General features: G+C 42.8%; 1 protein-coding gene across 1 annotated transcript; it reads left to right on the top strand.

Moving 5' to 3' along the window:
* Positions 1-3,584: 3,584 nt before the first annotated feature.
* On the top strand, positions 3,585-18,879 carry Aamdc (adipogenesis associated Mth938 domain containing; the record flags this gene model as incomplete). The annotated part of the gene is given in 3 exon segments (XM_017800912.1): positions 3,585-3,734; positions 16,318-16,413; positions 18,703-18,879. Coding segments are annotated over 3 exon segments (369 nt in total). The 3' UTR covers positions 18,844-18,879.
* Positions 18,880-21,852: the final 2,973 nt, after the last annotated feature.

The raw sequence follows: 21,852 nt of genomic DNA, 5'->3' as shown, positions 1-21,852 counted from the left end.
CACTATGTAGACAAGGCTGGCCTTGAACTCACAGAGATCTACCTGCCTCTGAGTGCTGGGACTAAAGGCATGCGCCACCACGCCTAGCCCCAAACATATTTCTTAACATATTTCCACTAGGGGGTTAAAAAATGAATGGACTGGGGCTGGAGAGGTGTCTCTGTGGCTAAGAGCACTGGCTGCTCTTGCAGAGGACCTGGATTGGGTTCCCAGCACCCACATGGCAGCTAACAACTATTCATAACTCCAGTTCCAGGGGATCCGACACCCTTTTCTGACCTCCATGGGCATTGCACTGCACAGGTGCACTTACATACATGCAGACATAACACTCATACACATAAAATAAAAATAATGTTTTTGAAAAACGTTTTCAGTATATATAATAAATTGCTTCTGTTTTCTGGAGAACCCTATTACAAAGCCCTATTATAAAGAAGTTTACTTAGAGGCTGGCAAGATCGCTCAGCAGGCAAAGGTACTTGCCACCAAGCCCGATGACCTGAGATCAATCTCTGGCACCTGCATGGTAGGAGAGAAGTAACTCCCACAAGTTGTCCTCTGACTTCTCTTAAAAAATATTTTATTTATTAGCCAAGCATGGTGGCGCATGACTTTAATCCCAGCACTTAGGATGCAGAGGCATGTGGATCTCTGTGAGTTCAAGGCCAGCCTGGTCTACATAGTGAGTTCTAGAACAGCTGGAGCTACAGGAAGACCCTGTCTCAAAAAGACCAAAAACAAATTTTTTTACTTATTATTTTTTATGTGTATGAGTGCATTACCTGCATGTATATACATACACCCATGTTGTGCAATGCCCACAGAGGTTAAAAGATGCCACTGAATCCCTTGGAACTGGAGTTATGGGCAGTTATTAGCCACCATGTGGGTCCTAGGACCCAAACCCAGGTCTTCTGCAAAAACAGCCAGTGCTCTTGACTGCTGAGCACTCTCAAGCCCCTCCTCTGACTTCTACACCCCTGGCATGGCACTTGCATGTACACACACACAGAGGCATAAATACAGGTTTTTTGGGGTTTTTTTAAAAGAAGTTTACTTGGGTTCATGGTTCTGGAAGTCCAAAAGGATGGTGTTGGCAACTGGTCAGTCCTTGGTGAGGGTCCCATGATACTCTACAAATGGTAGAAAAGCAGAATTAGTCTAGTATGTGCAAAACAAGGAGGGACCAAAGCTCGCCTACTATATAGCAACCTGCACTGATAAAAACTTAATCTCATAACAAAGACATTATCTCCCTTTTAAAAAGTTTTATAATTTTAATTTTATTTTTATTTTATGTGTATGAGTATTTTATGTGTATGTTATGCCCATATGTATGTAAGTGCACCCGTATCATGCAGTGCCCATGAGGGACAGAAGAGGGCATCAAATCCCCCTGGAACCAGAATTACAGGTGGTTGTTAGCTATCATGTGGGTGCTGGGATTTGAACCCAGGTCTTCTGCAAGAAAAACTGGTGCTCTTAACCACTGAACCATCTCTCCAGCCTCAATTTTAAATTTTTTTTAATGACCTTCATTTATTTATTTGTGTGGGTTGGGTGAATGCATGCTACAGCACTTGTGTGGAGGTCAGAGGACAACTTTCAGGAGTAGGTTCTCTCCTTCTACATGTGGGTCCCAGGGATGGAACTCAGGTTGTCACACAGTACCTTTACCCCTCTTAACCACTGAACCATCTCTCCAGCCTCAATTTTAAATTTTTTTTAATGACCTTCATTTATTTATTTGTGTGGGTTGGGTGAATGCATGCTACAGCACTTGTGTGGAGGTCAGAGGACAACTTTCAGGAGTAGGTTCTCTCCTTCTACATGTGGGTCCCAGGGATGGAACTCAGGTTGTCACACAGTACCTTTACCCACTGGGCGAGAGAGAGAGAGACAGTGACTTTTAGCTTTTAAAGCAGGTTAATCCTCTGTCTGGTCATCTTTTGATGGAGACATTCTCTACACACTGAGTGCAGAGGCATAGATTCTTCTAGGAGAGAGAGAGAGAGAGAGAGAGAGAGAGAGAGAGAGAGAGAGAGACCGTGGTCAAAGTCAGAGAACAACTTAACAACTTTCAGGAGTCTATTCCTCCATGGCTTTCAGGGATCAAACTCAGCTCCTCAGGTTTGAGCCGCTGTTGCTTTTATCCTCAGCCGTCACACTAGCCCAGCCCATCGTTAACCCCTTTTAAAGGCCTCACTTCCCCAATACTGCTTCACTGACAAAAACAGTAACAACAATGCTAGAACGTCCACTTGATACTTCGTTGGAATGTCTCCTTACTGAGACTATGAGTCTTGAGTTATCTTACATTCATTAAATTACATTATTTCCTTAATAATCGCTTCTGCTGTGCATTTTTATATCCCTACCTACCTGAAATCCAGTGTTTTGCATGAATTATCACTTGAAAGTTTATAGTAAATCTTTTATTTCTAGAGTTTGTTTCTTTTGAGACAGAGTCTCACTGTGTATCACTGCTGGCCTGATACACAGACATCCTCCTTCCTCTTCATCCTTAGTACTGGGATTAAAGGCATGTGCTACCACACAGAGCTGTTTGTTTTGTGGGATTTTTATTTTTATTATTATTTTTTCTATTTAATCTTTGTTTTTGTTTGAGTGTTTTGCCTGCATGTATATAAGTCCACCATGTGCATGCATTGCCAGTGGAGCCCAGAAGAGGGTGTTGAATTCCCTGGAACTGGAGTTACTGACAGTCGTTAGCTAACTTTGTAGGCGCTGGGTGAGAATCAAGCTCAGTCCTTCTACAAGAGTAGCCAATCATCTTTAATGGCTGAGTCATCTCTCCAGCTCTTGTTTTGTTTTTTAAAAGCAAGGTATTGGTTTTCTTTTGCATTTATTTATTTTTATTTATTTATTTTATCTATGTGTGTGTGCTCACAAGAGAGCCAGGGTACATGCATGCATGTCAGAAGACAACTTGCAGGAGTTGGTTTCTCCTCCTATCATGTAGGCTCCAGAGATTGAACTCGGGTTGTCAGTTTTGATGGTAGGTGTCTTTAGTGACAGTTGAATAATTTTTACTAGGGTTGGTTTTCTCTTTGTTTTCAGCTATGTATTTACATTCAGGGAGAGGACATGTCAGCCTTCTTACTCCATCAAGCTGAAATATAGCTCCCCCTTTTTGGGGGTTAGAGGCAGGGTCTCCCTGTAGTCCCAGCTGACCTGGAATTTGCTTTGTAGACCAGGCTGGACTTGATCTCACAGAGATCTGCCTGCCTCTGCCTCCCAAGTGCTGGGATTAAAGGCGTGTGCCACCATGCCAGGCTCTACCTTTGAATTCCATCCCTCAAAAATATATACTGAGGATTTCCTCTAGAGTCTGAGAAGCAATTGTATGTGGTTTCCAAGTTTGGATGATTCAGGAATCCAAGAATAATGGCTATTTTTTAGAGAAGTGTTTAATGAAAGCTAATTACACTATGAGGCAAGAATTTGTTAGAGAAAGATACTTTTATGCCCTGGAAAATTGGGGCTTCTATCTCTGAATTTTGAAACTCTTTCAGCCTTACTTAGTAACTGATTTACCATGCTTTTTCTTTTAATTTCAGATTTCAGCTCTGTTCCTTATGACATCCCCTAAAATTGCTTCCCTCTCATGGGGACAAATGAAAGTGCAGGGCTCTACTGTAACCTATAAGGATTGCAAGGTATGGCCAGGAGGCAGCCGGGCTTGGGATTGGAGAGAAACAGGAACTGAGGTAAGACCCTAGTGTTTGGTTGACACTATAGGAGATTGTAATTTCCACGTTCTAAACCATAACAGCCAAGTGAAGAGTTACTCCTCCTTTTCTGCTTTTCTGCCAACTATAATACATTACCATTAAACTACCCTTTAAAAGTACAGGATAAGCCAGGCCTGGTGGAGCACACCTTTAATCTCAGCACTCGGGAGACAGAAGTGGGTAAATTTCTGTGAGATCAAGGCCAGACTGGTCTACATAGCAAGTTCTAGGCCAGCTGGAGCTACAGGGAGACCTTATCTCAAAAAGACCAAAAAAATAAAAGTACAAAATGTGGGACTGGAGAGATGGCTTAGCAGTTAAGAGCACTGACTACTCTTGTAGAGGACCTGGGTTCAGTTCCCAACCCCCAAAGGGCAGCTAACAACTGCCCATACCTCCAGTTCCAGGAGATCCCACACTGTCTTCTGACCTCTATGGGCATTGTGTGACAAGTGTGCGCTTACAAATAAATATGCTCGCAAAACACTCGTACACATAAATTAAGAATTTTTTTGTTGTTGTTTGATTTTGAGACAGGGTCTCCCTGTACTCCCAGCTGGCCTGGAACTCACTATGTAGACCAGGCTGGCCTTGAACTCATAGAAATCCACCTACCTCTGCCTCCTGAGTGCTGGGATTAAAGGCCTGCACCACCACACCCAGCTAAAAATAATTTTTTAAAAAATTAAAAATACAGAATAGGGACTGTAGAAATGACTCCATGGTTAAGAGCTGGCTTTTCTTGCAGAAGACCCCGGTTGGAATCCCAGCATGGGAATCCCCACATGGCAGCTAACAACTGTCCATTGCTCCAGTTCCAGGAGATCCAACACCCTCTTCTGTCCTTCATGGACATTGTACCACACAGGTGCACTTACACACATGCAGGGACAACACTCAAACACATAAAAATAAATAAAAAAAATTTAAAGTACAGAATAATGTAATGGATTAAAAAGTCTATTCATATTCATATACTTGTATAGTATACTAGTTAACTTCTGCTGTCAAGTTGACAAAAGCCTAGCGTTACTTGGGAATAGGGAATCTCAACTGAGGCATTACCTCCATCAGATTTGGCTTGTAAAAATGTCTATGGGGTATTTTCTTGATTGCTAATTGATCTAAGAGATGCCAGTCCACTGTGGGAGGTACCATCCTTAGGCAGGTAGGCCTGGCTGTACAAGGAACGTAACTTAAGGATGGAGAGATGGCTCAAAGGATAAGAACACTGGCTGCTCTTGCAGAGGACCCAGATTCAACCGGGTGTTAGACCACTTGGTGGCTGACAACTGTCCATAATTCAAGTTTAGGAGACCTGATGCCCTCTTCTAGCCCCTGCAGGCATTGTATGAAAAGGGTGCATTTACATACATGAATGCAGAACATGCATACACATAAATAAAAATCAAATACATTTAAAAAAAGAAAAAGAGGGCTGGAGAGATGGCTGAGAGTTAAGAACACTGGTTGTTCTTGCAGAAGACTGGGGTTTGAATCCCAGCACCCACACGGCAGCTAACAACTGTCTGTAACTCCAGCTCCAGGGGATCCAACGGCCTCTTCTGTCCTCACAGGCATTGCACAACACAAGTGCACTTACTTACATACAGGCAATACACTCATAACACATAAAATAAAAATAATTTAAAATTTTTTTTAAAAAAAGAAAAAGAGGGCTGGAGAGATGGCTCAGAGGTTAAGAACACTGTTCAAATCCCAGAACCCACATGGCAGCCAACAGCTGTCCATAACTCCAGTTCCAAGGGATCCTATAACCTCTTCTGTCCTCTGTGAGCACGGCACAGGTACACTTACCTACATGCAGGCAATGCAGGCAAACATATAAAATAATAAAAAAGAAAGAGCGAGCCGGGCATGGTGATGCACACCTTTAATCCCAGCAATCGGGAGACAGAGGCAGGTGGATCTCTGTGAGTTCAAGGCCAGCCTGGTCTACATAGTGAGTGCCAGGACAGCTGGGGCTACAGGGAGACCCTGTCTCAAAAAGACCAAAAAAAAAAAAAAAACAAAAAAAACCCCACAACCTTAAGCAGTCAGTGCCCTTTTCCTCCCCCAAATCCGGCTCCTGACGATTACTAATCTTACTGTTGTTGAGAATTCAGTCCTTAAGGAACAAATTTTAGGCCTAAACCAGGCTCCTGGCTTGGCTGAGAGGGGAAGAGACCCCATCCACAGAGTTTGAGGCTATGGGAAACACCAAAGTGTGCTGGATTGGAGCATCTGCAGAACACCAGAGACCACCCTTTCTTATGGTTTACCCTCAAGACAAAGCTGTGCTGTGGGTTCAGCATTTAGACCTGGCCTGGTTCAGTTTCAAATCTTATCCCATTATCCCACAGGGCCTCCCATTCTTGAGAATGCTGGTCCTTGGCAAGTGTGCAGCAGCAGACCATTTCCAGCCTCTTCTTACTAAGCAGGACAATGGGGAGGGTTGTTCAGAGTGACCCAAGCCTGGAATGAGGGAGGCAAAAGCCATTGTGCAGAACTGTTGCTGGAGTCTATAGCCCCTGACTCACTCTTATCTGGTAGCATGGAAATTAATCCACACCAAATAGAATTTTCCAGATGCATAAATCTTTAAAAGAAAAAAAAAAGGAGGAGGAAAAAAGTCAGAAGAGAAGCTCACACCAAACCTAGAACAAATAAAGCCTCTAGTTCAGCAGCCATGCACCCAGAAAAAGGACAGATTGGATTTTCAAAGAACAGTCTAGGGCTGGGAGTGTGTCTTAATTGTGTGCCTACTATGCAGGAGGCCCTAGGCTCAGTCCTTAGCATCAAAAAGAAAGAAAAACAAAACAAAAAAATTACTAACAGTCTGACACTGAAGCTAAGTAATTCCTTATCTGAAACGTTTGGGACCAGAAGTGCTTTAGATCTTGGGGGTTTGGAGGATTTTGAACCCCAAAATCTGAAATCCATAATGTTCCAACTAAAGAGAGACTGTTGGAGGGCTATTGAGATGGGTTAGCCTGTGAAGGCAACTGCTGCCAGGCCTGTCAACCTGAATTTGAGTCCTGGAACCCATATAATGGAAGGAGAGGACAGATGCCCTCAGGTTGTCATCTGAGCTACACACACACAAAAAGAAAAGAAAAATAAAAGTTTTTTGAAAAATCTGAGACAAGTGGGGCATGGTGGCACACGCCTTTAATCCCAGCACTTGGGAGGCAGAGGCAGGGGGATCTCTGTGAGTTCAAGGCCAGTCTGGTCTACATACATAGCAAGTTCCAGGTCAGCTGGGGCTACAGGGAGACCCTGTCTCAAAAAGACCAAAAAAAATAAATAAAAATCTGAGACTAAGCACATGTTCAAATTTCAGAGCATTTTAGTTTCTGGCTTTTGTGATTAGGGATGCTTGATAATTTTACATAGAGTGTAACTCTGCGAGTAAGATTTTAAAAAAGATCTCCACTCTCTGGACTAATAATAACTTCAAAACCATATATATTACTAGACCACATTTTTTTGTCGTTGCAGTGTGGGAGACCAAACCCAAGGTCTTGCACACATATGGGGAACATACTGTAGGTATAGCTAAGCTACACCAGCTTTAAAAAATATTTTATTTCATTTGTATAAAAGTGTTGGCTATATATTTATGCATTTAAAAACAGTGCTCTGTGAACGGAGACAGGGGCTTCACCAGACTGCTACAAGAAAGAGCTTGTGACACAAAGCAGCCACTACCCTGGCAAAGGCAAAGATCAATCAAGAGGCTGTTCATTCAGAGGGACAATGAGGGCACAACTTGTCTGCCGGAGATAGACTGCTGCGGTCCTTTAACCTCCTTGCACGGAATCTGGTTTTATCACAACCCACTACCTGTTTACTCCTCTAGTTCTGGCAGAAGGAAACGCTTCTTTGAAAGTATAATTTGGGAGTGTTTCTTTTCAAATTTATCATAACATGTCTGAGCCTCTAAGGATAAATTCCTCTTGTTGAGCTGGCATAATGGGTAGTAGCAACACGTCCTCCAATTAATAGCTTCCCCCAAGAAAAAACCAGTAAGCTTTTACATCCTCAGGTTGAGTGACAGAAAGCCCTAAGAACAGAATCGTACACTCATGGACTAAGAGCCTTGGTGTTTGCCCCGAGGGACTGGAAGCATAGGAGGAGCTGATGGCAGCCTGAAGGCGCCTTGATAACTGATGGTCCAATCCGGGTTTCTGCACGAAGCTCTGAGTAATCCCCTGTACTGGCTTTTTCATTGCTCTGTACATCCTGGCTCTGCAGGATGACAGTGGCAGCGGCTGAATTTATCACATGCATTTCATTGATCCACCAACTCTGACTGGCTGCAGCCAGATCTAGTCTCTGAATCTCCAGAAGATTATAGGTCTGCACTCCTACAGCCTTTCACTGGATTTCTAGCAGTAAGTGAGGCCTTATTTCATCATTAAAATGTGAGCTCAAGTCTGGAGAACATGGTTCTATTCAAAGTAGTTGTTATTCTTTGTTAAATAAATGAATTGTTCAGTAATTCATGTAAATTTAAGGAAGGTGAAGGTCAACCCTGAGCTGTAATTCTCTTAAGTATTCACTGTGGTCATATCACCAGGAAAATATTTAAGTTTTTTAAATCGTATTTATTAAGCACAAGGTGGTTCTAAGTTTGATCACAGAGCTATGGAACTGAAAAGAGCACCTATTCCAACCCTCTTACAGTCTTTACAACTAGTTGTTCTTATCATACGAAAATGTCTTCTAATTTTGCTTTTCAAGAAGTCACAAGACTTTTTATATTTTAAGAAAACAATCAGATCCTCCAAACTTCTCATCTTTGTGGAAAACAGGGGAACGAGCAGAGATGCTCTTCAGTCTCTTGGCTCAGTTCTTTCCCAAGGTCAGGCTATACCTTTGTGCCAGTGCCTTTAGCTGCTCTTTTAGTTGCTTATGTTCTAACCTAGGACATTCTCTGAGAGGCCCTTAAACAGTGCAGTCTTGGCATAAACTGTTCAGGAAGGTGCCTATGTTGGTTGGTTTTTATCCACTTGACACAAACTAGTCACCTGGGAAGAAGGAACCTCAAGTGACGAATTACTTCCATCAGACTGGCCTGTGGCCATGTCTGTGTGGCATTTTCTTGATTGTTAATTGATGTAGGAGGGCACAGCCCACTGTGGGTTGTACTATCCCTGGGCAGGTGGCTCCCGGCTGTATAAGAAAGGTAACTGAGCCAGGCATGGTGGCACACGCACAAGCAGGTGGCTCTCTGTAAGTTCAAGGCCAGTCTGGTCTACATAGCAAGTTCCAGACCAGCGAAGGCTACAGGAAGATCCTGTCTCAAAAAGACCAAAATAAATAAATTAACTAATAATAAAAATAAAAAAGGAAAGGTAGCTGAGTATACCAGTAAGCAGCATTCCTCCATGGTCTTGGCTTCAATTCCTGCCCCAAGTTCCTGCTGTGACATCCATCAATGCTGGACTTGTAGCTTGGAAGTGTAAGCAAAATAAACCCATTTCTCTGCAAGTTGGCTTTCATCAGTGTTTTATTACAGCAGTAGAGAAGCAAATTAGAACAGTGTCTCATGACAAACCTGACTTTTTTTAAAGGGTAGTACTGAGAGTATTTGACTGTATCAGCTCTGGAACACTGAGGACATTCTCTAACTCACAATGCAGTGATTAAAGTCAGGAAGTTAACAAATACCATTATCCTATATACAGACCTTGTTTATTTGTCATACTAATAGACCGATACAATGTGAACTCTTTCAAGAGTGTTGCCATATATATCATTAGATGCTTTTTTTATTGATGAATAATGGTCTGTCATTTGTAACACACTGTTTACTCACCAGTGGAGGAACCTTTGGGTTGTTTTCCGTTGCAGGTGGTTGTGAATAAAGTTACTATGAACACTCACATAGGGTTTTTGTGCTGGGGCTGGAGAGGTGGCTCAGTAGTTAAGAGCAATCGCTGTTCTTGCAAGAGAACCTGGGTTCAGTTTCCAACACCCACTTGGCAACTCACAACCTATAATTCCAGTTCCAAGGTATATGATGCCCTCTTCCGGCCTCTGTGGGAGTTGCATGCACGTAGTGTACACACATACAAGCAAACACGCATATGCATAAAATACAAATTAATAAATCTCTTTAAAAAGTTTCTGTGGGGCCTGGAGAAATGGCTCAGTGTTTGAGAGCAGTGACTGCTCTTGCAGAGGACCTGGGTTTGATTCCCAGCCCCCAAATGGTGGCTAACAGCCATCCTTAACAGTAGTTATAGGGGATTGGACACCCTCTTCTGGCCTCCATGGGCATTGCATGACCTGAGTGTACTCACATACATCCAAGCAAACAGTTTCCATTTCAAGATTTTTAAGATAAATACTTAGGAGGTATTACATATGTTGCATGATAAATGTATGTTTAGCTTTATGGGAACCTGCCCAGTAGATCTACATCTTGCATTCCTACCTGCAATGTGTGAAAAATCCTTTCTAGTACTTAGTATCTCACTGTACTTTTAATATGCATTTCCATAGTGACTAAGGATAGTGAGCTCTTCATGTGTGTGTACTAGACATCCACATATTTACTTTGAAAAGGGATCAAATACTTTGTCCTTTTTTTTTTTTTTTTCAGGCCTTTTTGAGACAGGGTCTCCCTGTAGCCCCAGCTGTCCTGGATTCACTATGGAGACCAGGCTGGCCTCAAACTCAGAGATCCACCTGCCTCTGCCCCCCCACCCCCAAGTGCTGGGATTAAAGGCGTATACCACCACGCCCGGCCACTTTGCCCATTTTAAAAACTAGATTCTGTTCTTTAAAAAAAAAAGTTTTGGCTGGGCGTGGTAGTGCACACCTTTCGTCCCAGCACTTGGGAGGCAGAGGCAGTCGGATCTTTGTGAGTTCAAGGCCATCCTGGTCTACATAGCAAGTTCAGGTCAGCTGGGACTACAGGGAGACCCTGTCTCAAAAAAAAAAAAAAAAAAAAAAAAAGTTTTAAGGGCCAAGGATGGTGGCACATGCCTTTAGTCACAGCACTTGGGGGGCAGAAGCAGGCAGACTCTGTGAGTTCAAGGCCAGCCTAGTCTACATAGTGAGTTCCAGACTAACTGGAACTCAAAAAGACCTGTCTCAAAAAGACCAAAAAGAAAGGGGTTGGAGAGATGGCTCAGCAGTTAAGAGCACTGACTGCTCTTGCAGAGGACCCGGGTTCGATTCCCAGCACCCACATGGCGGCCATGAGCGGTCCTTAACTCCAGTTCCAGGGGAATCTGAAGCCCTCTTCTGACCTCCGAGGCATTGCACGACACGGGTGCACTCACATACATGCAGGCAATACACTCATGCACATAAAATAAAATATAATAAAATATTTTTTAAAGACCAAAAAAAAAAAAAACTTAAAAAATATATTTTATTTGATGTGAGTGCCTGTGAGTTTGTGTGCACTGCGTGCCTGAAAGAGCCCTCATTGACCAGAACAGAGTATCAGATCCCTTGAAACTTCTAGAGTTATAGGCAGTTGTGAGCTGCTATGTGATGCTGGGAACCCAACCAGGTCCTCTGTGAGAGCAGTAAGTGCTACTAACCCCTGAGCCATCTCTCCACCCCCTCTTACTGTATTTAAGATAGCCAGGGACCACCTTGGAATCAAAGACAGGTGCACCCCTGGAGGCCTTAACTGTTATTCACTAGAAAGAATGACATGGTCTTTGCTACCCCCATTCTCCCAGTCTTATCTACAGCAGGAAACCAGGTACATCATAAAGCTGGGATGCCTTTGCTCTCTGTCTAAAAACTAAGAGAATTAGACTGTTGAAAGGCCCACAAAAAATAAAAACAAAACAACAACAACAAAAAAAGGCAAGCAGACTGCTGGGCCTTAGCTTGTTACTAGTTAAAAGCTTGATGTGGCATATGGCCAGGCATGGTGGCCTATGCCTTTAGTCCCAGCACTCAGGAGGCAGAGGCAGAGGCAGGAGAATTTCTGAGAGTTCAAGGTCAGTCTGGTCTACATACAGAGTGAGTTCCAGGCCAGCTGGGGCCACAGGGAGACCCTGTCTCAAAAATCACACACACACACACACACAAAATCTTGATGTATTTATTTCTTTCTGGCTTTGCCTAAATGTTAGTCTTCACAGCTACAGTGGCCCATCCCTCTTACGAGACTAGGATGTTTGTGCAGAAAGGCAGGGTATCAGCAGAATGAATGTAACAGTTGCTGGGATAGACTGATTGCCTATTCCTCAAGACCAGGATCTTGGCACAAAAACAGGAGACATCTGGCCAGGTGTGGTGGCATATGCCTTTAATCCCAGCACCCAAGGCACCAAGGCAGGGATATCTCTGTGAGTTCGAGACCAACGTGGTCTATGTATCAAGTTCCAGGTCACCCAGGGATAAATAGTGAGACTTTGTCTCAAAAAAATGAAAAGAAAGAAAGAAAGAAAAAGAACTCCAGTTCCAGGGAACTAGACACCTTCTGACCTCCAAGGCATTGCATGACATGGTGCACTTATACACATGCAGGCAATACACTCATGTGCATAAAATAAAAGTAATAAAATCTTTTTTCACAAAAGAAAAACATTCACTTTTTACAGCTGAACCCAGGATGAGCATGGTGCACATAACCCATAATCTCAGCTCTAAGAAGGCAGAAGCAGGAGGATCACTCACTGTAAGCTCAAGACTAGCCAGGGCTACATAGTGAGTTCTAAGTCAGCTAGGACTATACAGTGAGACTATCTCAAAAAGATTCCCCACAAACCTTGTGCCCAGGGGTAGCAAAATTTTGGGTCTTTGGTTTACCACTGCAACCCCAATAAATACATAAATTTAAAAAAAGAAAAAAAATGTTTATTTTCTTTGTCAGGAGTAGGCTGGGGCTAGGGCTGTGATTCAGTTAGTAGAGTGCTTTCCTAACGTGAATGAAGCCCCGGGTTCAGTCCCCAGCACTGTACAAAACCAGGTGTGGTGGCACATACCTATAATCCCAAACTCAGGAGGTAGAGGCAGGAGGATCAGAAGTTCAAGCAGCGTGGGATACAAGAGTAGCCTGATCTCTCGGTGCTATCTCCTTCCTTCTTGAAATGAAGTCTTTCTTAAAGCTTTGCCTCTGGTGTTCATATTTGACTGAGTTTCATTTCTGTTGCTTCTGACCAAAAGTTCCCATCCAGGAATTGGGCCTCATGCTTATGGTGTGCACCAGTAATCCTAGCATTTAGGAGGTAGAGGCCGAAGAATCAGGAGTTCAAGGTCAGCTCCTTAACACCCTCTCTCAAAAATAACCCCAGCACAAGGGAGCCACGGGCAGCGGATCTCTGTGAGATCAAGGCCAGCCTGGTCTCCATAACGATAAAAAGTTCCTGTGCATATTTTGAGTGAGCTTTATATCTTTGATGTGTACATTGTTATATATGTGATGTACAAATATTTTTTCTCAGTCTAGATTTTTTTTTCATCTTTACTTTGATGAAGGAGAATAGGGCATGTCTGAAGAACTGAGAGAAAGCCAGTGGTCCTGGATCTTGAGCATGAGGGAAGCGTATCCACTGGGGGAGAGGCAAGTGTGAACTCACAGATCATGTAAGGATCTTGGCCTTTATTTTAAGGGCATTTTGAAGCTATCACATGCTAACCAAAGGGTACATGAATGGACTTCGGTTTTGAAAAAAATCATTCTGCTTATTGCCTGAAGAATGACCCACTGGGAAGTCTACCATGGATTCATATAAAACAGTTTGAAAGTTGCTGTTGTGGGAATTATGGCAATTTAAATTAGATTAGTGGCAGAATAATAAACAGGTTCAACAGATAGTAAGGATAAAGGATAAATACGTAATACCCTCAAGTCCAATATCTGAGGAAAATGTTTTCTATTTCAATGTTACGTGTTTAGCTATGTTTTTCTTAGAAGTCCTTTATTACAGGAAGGAAGCTTCCCTCAATTTAGTTTGCTGGGAGTTGATAAATAGATGACAAACACTGAATGTTTAAAATTTATTATTATAGTGTGCACAAACACACATGTGGGGGGGGTGTCACTTATGCCATGGTAGTTATGTGGAAGTCAGAGGGACAACTTTGTGGAGCTGATTCTTTCCTTCCACCTTTATGTGGGTTCCAGGGATCGAACTCAGGTTGCCATGCTTGTACAGCAAGCACCTTTACCAGCTGAGCCCTCTCATGAGCCCTCAAATGGCTTGAATGTTACATATCAATTGAGATGATCACATTACTTTCCCTCTCACTTGCCTTGCATGTGCTAAGCATATGTTCTCTCACTCAGCTACATCCCCCTATGTTTTTTCTTTATTGCATGGCAAACTACACTGGCTTTTTTTTTTTTTTTTTTTTTTTTGAGATAGGGTCTCCTTGTAGCCCCAGCTGTCCTGGAACTCTGTAGACCAGGCTGGGCTCGAACTCACAAAGATCCGCCTGCTTCTGCCTCCCAAGTGCTGGGATTAAAGGCGTGTGCCAGCACGCCTGGCTTACACTGGCTTTTAAATGCTGAGCCTGGGATTTGCCAGTATTTTGCTGAGCATTTTCACTAAATTTTTAAGAACTCACCAGTGAAGTCCTATATGCTTAAATTTTTTTTCTGTAGGGGAATGTTTTAAATTTCTTTTTTAAAAAATATTTTTTAGGGGTTGGAAAGATGGCTCAACAGTTAAGAACACTGCTTGTTCTTGTAGAAGACCCGGGTTCAAATCCCAGCACCCACATGGCAGCTGAGAACTGTCCGTAACTCCAGTCCCAAGGGATCCAACAGCCTCTTCTGACCTGCACAAGCATTGCACAACACGGGTGCACTTACCTACATGTAGGCAATACATTCATACACATAAAATAAAAATAAATTTTAAAAAATATATATTTTTAAATTTTATGTGTATGAGTGTAGTGTCCACCGAGATCAAAAGAGGGTGTCAGATTCCCCTGGAACTAGAGTTACAGATGGTTGTTAGCCACCATATGGGTGTTGGGAATCGAACCTGGGTCCTCTCCAAGAACAGCCAGTGCTCTTAACCACTGAACCATCTTTCCAGTTCCTTAAATTTGATTTCTAATGGTTATGATTATTCAGATTTTCCTTTTTGTTGTTTGGGGGTTTGTTAGTTTCATTTTATTTTTATTTTTTGAGACGGGGTCTATCTGTGACTGGCATAGAATATACCATTGTAGATCAGGCTGGCCTCCAACTTGTGGGTAACCTTCCTGCTTTTTGTTGATGCTGTTTCTCTTTGAGACAAGGTCACATGTAGCCCAGGCTGGCCATGAGCTTGGCTATGTAGCTAAGGATGACTTTGACCTCCTGAGCTCTCTGCTGCTACTCCCACATGCTGGATTACAGGCATGTGTAGCTGTGCTCAGCTATGTCATTAATTTTTGCCTTCTGCTCTAGATATACCTTACTTTTTTCCTACTGTTTTATATTCATTTATTTATTTTCTGAGACAAGGTCTGTCCTAGTTATATTTTGCTGCTGTGATAAAACACTTGTGCATGTTAGGCTTTACCAATTGAGCTATACCACTAGCTTCCAAGATTGTTTTTTTCTAGAAAGTCTAAATCTTAACATGGTGTGCAGTTGATTTCTTCTGCCACACCCGTCACTCTGCATATGAGTCATGCTCAGTGGCTGCCAGTCCATAGGCTTTCTTCCTATGAACCTTTGAACTGTTGCTTCACAGTGCTTGGAGTGCCTTCTTCCACTGGTAGCCTTTAATCTAAGTCCCCTTGTCTTTTAGGTCTCCACTTAAATGTTAACCTCCCCTGGAAACTTTTCCTAAGAGCTTGCCCTGATTTCCCAGGTGTCCTTTCTTGATGTTCTTACAATAGCATGTACTTTTTTTTTTTTTTTTTTGGTTGTTTTGAGATGGTCTCCCTATAGCCCCAGCTGGCCTAGAACTTGCTATGTAGACCAGATTGGCCTTGAGAGATCTGCCTGCCTCTCCCTCCTGGAGTGCTGGGACTAAAGGTGGAATTTACTTTCTAATAGCACTTCTCAAGCCACTGAAATTCCCTGCTGGGTGTGGTGACACTCCTATAATTCCATCACTGCAGAGCTAGAATCAGGAGGCTCAGGCATTGAAAGCCAGCCAAGAGAGAGAGGGAGAGGGAGGGAGGGAGGAAGGAGGCAAGGCGGGGTGAAGAAAAAGAAATTTCCTTTTAGTCTCTGTATTGTTCATTAGACTTGGAACCTCAAGTGCTGTATCTGCCATGCTATTCCCAAAGCCCAGAACATGCTTGGCACAGAGTAAACCTCAGTAAACATTTATTTAAAAAAAAAAATTATTATTTATGTATGTGTTTTGCCTGCATGTAAGTGTACCAAGGTCATGCAATGCCCAAGGAGGACAGAAGAGGGCGTTGGGTCCTCTGGAACTGCAGTTACAGATGGCTGTTAGCCTCCATGTGGATGCTGGGATTTAAACCAAGGTCTTCTGCAAGAGCAGCCAGTACTCTTAACTGCTGAGCCATATCTCTAGCCCCTCAGCAAACATTTCTTGAATGGCTCCCCTAAGAATGATTTAAGAAAGTTGGTACCTTTTCTGCTTTCTCTTTCCACATCCAGCATTCTCCTGGGGTGCAGCCCGCGGATGTGAAGGAAGTTGCTGAGAAGGGTGTACAGGCACTTGTGATTGGCCGAGGGATGAGTGAGGCCTTAAAGGTAGGTTCTGGTGTGCAGAGCAGTCCTGAGGACAGGTGGCTGTCTCTTGGACCTTAGTTTTGACAGACAGCTCCTTCATTAGTGGTCACCTCTGTATATCATGCCCCTCCCTTTGCTGAGTGATGGATGAGCAAAGCTGCATATGCCACTCTGCTCAGCTTCATGGGCAGGCTTCCAAGTCCATGCCCAACCCTGACAGTGCTCTTTCGACTATTTCTAAGAAATACTTCAATGATCAATGCAGCCATGTGTGGCTCAACAGGGATATATTCTGAGCAGTGCATCGCTAGGTGATTTTATCATTGTGTGAACAGCATAGCTTGTATATACACAAAGACAGCTACAGTGTCATTTAGTGATGTAATCTTATAGAACACCCTTATATATGGGGTCCATAGTCTACCGAAAAAGCCATTATGAGGCACATAACTATGTGGTCCTTTAGATGTTAATAGTACTTTTTTTCTTTCTTTTTTTTTTTTTTTTTTTTTTTTTTTTTTTTTTTTTTCAAGGTCTCATGTATCCACAGCTGGACCCCAGCTCTATATATAGCCAAAGATGCTGTTGAGCTTCTGATCCTCCTCCTCTACCTCCTGAATGCTAGGGTGACAGATGTGCACCATCACAGTTTATGCCATGCTGGGGATTAACTCAGGGCTCCATGCATACTAAGGCAAGCACTCTACCAACTGAGCTGCATCTCCAGTCTTTTTTTTTTCCTCAGTCTTCCTCTGTAGCCCTTTCTGGCATGGATCTCAATATGACAACAAGGGTGGCCTCAACTTTGCTATGATCCTTTTGCCTCTACCTCCTAAGTGCCATAATTAGAGGCATGAGTCACTCTGCCCAGCTCATTATATTTTGATGGGACATATTTTATAGTAGTTTTTCTTTTCTTTCAAGTTAGGCCTTTTGTCCCTCCAGAAAATATTTTTCATTTGCAGAAACACCTGCTCATTGTAAAACATTCAAGATTCAATGAAGAAATGTAGAAGTAAAAAGATGAAAGCTGTTCCCTCCTCAGGTTCCACACAGTGTACACTGTTCCAGTTCTGCGTGTGCATCTCATATATGTTCACACCTCTACACATATGCATGTGTGTAGTTTTTTGTTGTTGTTTTATTGTTTGTCTTTTGGAGACAGAGTCTCCCTATAACCGCAGCTGGCCTGGAACTCGCTATTGTAGACCAAGCTGGCCTCGAACTCAGAGATCCACCTGCCTCTTCCTCCCAAGGGCTGAGATTAAAGGCATGCGCCACCACGCCTGGCATATTAGGCATTTTCAGTAGCTCGGACACTGTTCTAGGCACTGAGGAGAATAAGATATATTAGGCAAACAGGCTTTGTTATCCTCATGAATTAAGAGAAAACTAGACAATTTCAGATAATAGATCCTGTAAACAGAGTGCTCCACAAAGGCCTCTGAGCTGTGGTGTATGTACATTACCAGTGTCATCCTCACACAAACTCTGTCTGTAAATACTATTAGTACTGCTTTCCAGGAGAGGAAATTGGGGATTAGACACTTTAAAGAACTGGTAGAAGATCTTTTGATTTGGCACATGGCAAAGTTCACGTTTAGACTCAAGTTGGACTATTCAAAATTTTTTTTTTTTCTTTTTGAAACAGGGTCTCCCTGTAGCCCTAGCTGGTCTGGAACTCACTAAGTAGACCAGGCTGGCCTTGAACTTGCAAAGATCCACCTGCCTCTGACTCCCAAGTGCTGGGACTAAAGGCATGTGCCACCACACCTGGTTTCTATTCATACTTTTAAAATTTACAGTTTGGGCTCTGTACTATGCTTGACATTTTCCATACTGTAACTCAGTTCTCATACCAACACTGTAAGCTTGATATAATTTGCCTAAATTCACAGACATGGAAATAAAAGTTCAGATTTAATTTCCTCCTCAAGACAACACTGCTGGCAAAGACTTAAATCCAAGACTGATTCAAAGGCTATTCTTCACATTTCTTTTTCACTTGAGCTTAAGCACGGACACCATGAGACATCTGGGAACTTGTTCTTGATCTTTTTGTTTTTCCTGGTTCTGGGGAGTGAACCTGGGCCTCAAGTATGCTCATACACTGTCTGCCACTGTACTACATCCCAGCCTCCTCGGGGACCTTTTTGACTCACTGGGGCCCACTGCCAGATTTTGGTTGGTGATACACTGGGTGAATGAGGAATGACAGGTGTCACTAATTCTGTAGCGTGCACTTGCCTTATGACAAGAAGCTCTGCGGCCTCTTCCCCATACTTATTCATCTCTTTTCCTTCTTCCCAGGTGCCTGCATCCACTGTGGAATACCTTGAGAAACAAAGCATTGATGTGTGGGTCCTCCAGACAGAGCAGGCAGTGAAGGAGTATAATTCTTTGGTTGCTCAAGGGGTAAGAGTAGGAGGTGTCTTCCATTCCACCTGCTGATGGAGCCTTAAGAGAATAAACCACTAAGCGACGAGGTCTTGCCTGTCACTCTTACCATTCTTCACCCCAGTCTCCACCATGCATTTTTGAACACCTGCTCATGTTCTTGGGATAGATACACAGAAGGCTAAGGGGAAGTTCTTACCCCTCAGTTTGCTAAAATCAGAAGAGATGTTTACTGAAGTTGTGCAGTACAGTAAGGGTTAGATTCAAGTATGAGAAACTTCAGACAAAAGTAAAAGATTGTAACTTAGCCAGGCGCAGTGGCACACACCTTTAGTCCCAGCACTCGGGAGGCAGAGGCAGGTGGATCTCTATGAGTTCAAGGCCAGCCTGGTCCACATAGTGAGCTCTGTGAGTTCAAGGCCAGCCTGGTCTACAAAGAGAGTTCCAGGACAGCTGGGGCTACAGAGAGACCCTGTCTCAATAAAGATCTAAAAAAAAAAAAAAAAAAAAAAAAAAAAAAAAAAAAACAATTGTACCTTGAAAACCAAAGAAAAACTTCAGAACAGTAGAATCTCACTGAAGCTGATGCTTTTTAGTCTTTAGAGATTTATGCAACTATGTTTTTTGAAGCACTTTATATACCAGACACTGCTGTAGGCTCTAGAGAAATAGCAAAATGACTTGTTTTCATGATGCTTATTACATGCTAAGGTAGAAAGTAAATACATGATGTATATAAAAATCAGCTATGATGAAAATAAAGTAGGCTAAGACAAGTGATGGAGGCTACTTGAGACAGGGGGTCAAGGAAGGTCTTTATGCAGGCAGCATGAACAAAATGCTAACTAAAGTGAAGGAGCACCTGAGTGACAGTAAAAGCATACCCCCAGCTGGGTTCAATTAAGTAACCTGGGATGTGAGGCAGACAGTTCTTTGGTGAGACCTTAGAATAGACTGAGAGAACTCTAAACCATCATCATACTTATTTTTATTTATCTTCAAAAAGGTGGCCAGGCGTGGTGGTGCATGCCTTTAATCCCAGCACTTAGAAGGCAGAGGCAGGAGAATCTAGTGTTTCAGACCAGATTGTACTACATGCTAAGATCCAGGCCATCTTGGGTTCCACAGTAAGATCTTGTCTCAAAATAACAGAAAAAATACTGCTTGTGGGTTTTGTTTTCAAATAACTATAACTTTAAATTGAAGTTCTTTGACAGTCACTGGTCCAGAATTTATTTAACCTCCCTGAGTTTCTCTATTCTCAGCTGTCAGATTGTTAGTACCTAGTATCATGTGTATGAGTGCTTTGCCTTCATGCCATGGAGGCCAGAAGAGGGTATTGTACAAAGTAATTTGGAGTGGGACTTAGCTCATTGCCTGGCATGTGGTAGACTCAATAAACCAAAAGCCTTGTTGTTGTTAACATTTCATTAGTAGAGCTGCATCCAGTTACTTTACAGATTCGTAGACTGTTGGAGCCCAAAGCAGCTGTCTCACTTGCTTATGCAGCAGTTTTCTTTCATGCCCATTTACTAAGAATCTAGTTTTAATTTAATTCTAATTTTTAATCTAGTTTTAATCTAATTCTAATTTTCTTGGAACCAGTTGTTGCTGGATCCTAGGGGTATGGAGATGTGAGATTTATAGTGCCTGACCTTGTAAGTTATATGGAAAAATCCAAGCAGAATGATGTACAATTGTAATACCAGCACTCAAGAGGCAAAGGCAGTGGATCACCACAAATTCAAGGCCAACCTGGTCTACACAGCAGGTTACAGGCCAGTTTACTCTTTTTTTTTGAGACAGGGTCTCCCTGTAGCCCCAGTTGGCCTGGAACTAGCTATGTAGACCAGGCTGGCCTTGAACTCAGAGGTCCACCTGCCTCTGCCTCCCGATTGCTGGGAGTAAAGACGCCACCATGTCTGGCTAATTCCCAAGATCTTAAAAACAATTTTTATATGAAAACGCAAATTTCTGCCTTTCTGGAAAAACTGGAAGATCTGACATCACCAGGTCCTCACATACAGGTTCAAATGAAGTGGAATGAAACAGCAAATACCTTCTGACAGAATGCTCTGTTCCTCGGTCTCCTTCACCTTCCTTGAAGTACACTGTTCCTTTTCCTGTGTACCTTCTTTAGGGGTTTGTAATTGTAAGCCTGCAATACAGTGTTATCCTTGAAGATGGATAGGATCCCATGGGAACACAGGCTTTATGCCAAATCAATAGGGGATACAGATTCTAGAACAAGACCCAGGCCTGAAGAACTGGAGGGAAGAAATCATGGACAGACTGAGTGCACATTCCAAGGTTTCACAGTCCGAAGGCTCAGAGGGGTACAGCCATGGGAGCTTTGGGAGCAGCTGAGGTAATCATATACCTGGAACAAAACAGGAGATTGAGACAGGAAACACCAGAGACAAAGCAGAGGTGAGGAGAGCTTTCAAAGACTAGCATTTAGACTTTATGCTGGGACCAGTGGTGACCCACTTAAAGAAACTTAAGCAGAAGAATGATCTGCACTCAGTTTTGGAAAATTATTTTTATTACAGTGCTGAGGATCTAATCCAGGTCTTCCTTCATGCACCCCAGGTAAGCACTCTACCACTGAGCTACATCCTCATCCTGAAAAGTCACTTTGACAGGCGTGTGAAAAACAGACTGAAGAGAGTGAGACAAGGGGGCCAATATTAGACTAATGCTACGCTCAAGAGACGATGGAGACAGTCAGGATAGAAGCTGGGAGCATAAGTAGAGGGTAATCAAGAAAGACCAGGGGGCTGGAGAGATGGCTCAGCCTTAAGAGCACTGACTGCTCTTGCAGAAGCCCTGGGTTCAATTTCCAGCACCTACATGGCTGCTAAGAACCATTCTTAACTCCAGTACCAGGAGATCCTACACTCTCTTCTGACCTTGGTGGACATGGGTACACTTACACACATGCAGGCAAAGCACTCATACACATAATAAAAATGCTCGTATTTAAAGAATCTAACATTTCTTAGTACAAGGAATTTCAAAAGTTGAGCATTCCTCAGTAAAAAGCTTGTCAGGGTTAGCTCA

This window comes from Nannospalax galili, unplaced genomic scaffold, assembly GCF_000622305.1.
Source record: "Nannospalax galili isolate Female #2095 unplaced genomic scaffold, S.galili_v1.0 scaffold278, whole genome shotgun sequence".
Classification (NCBI taxonomy): domain Eukaryota; kingdom Metazoa; phylum Chordata; class Mammalia; order Rodentia; family Spalacidae; genus Nannospalax; species Nannospalax galili.
The sequence above is the reverse complement of the archived record's forward strand: the minus strand, read 5'-3'. Positions and strand labels throughout refer to the sequence as shown.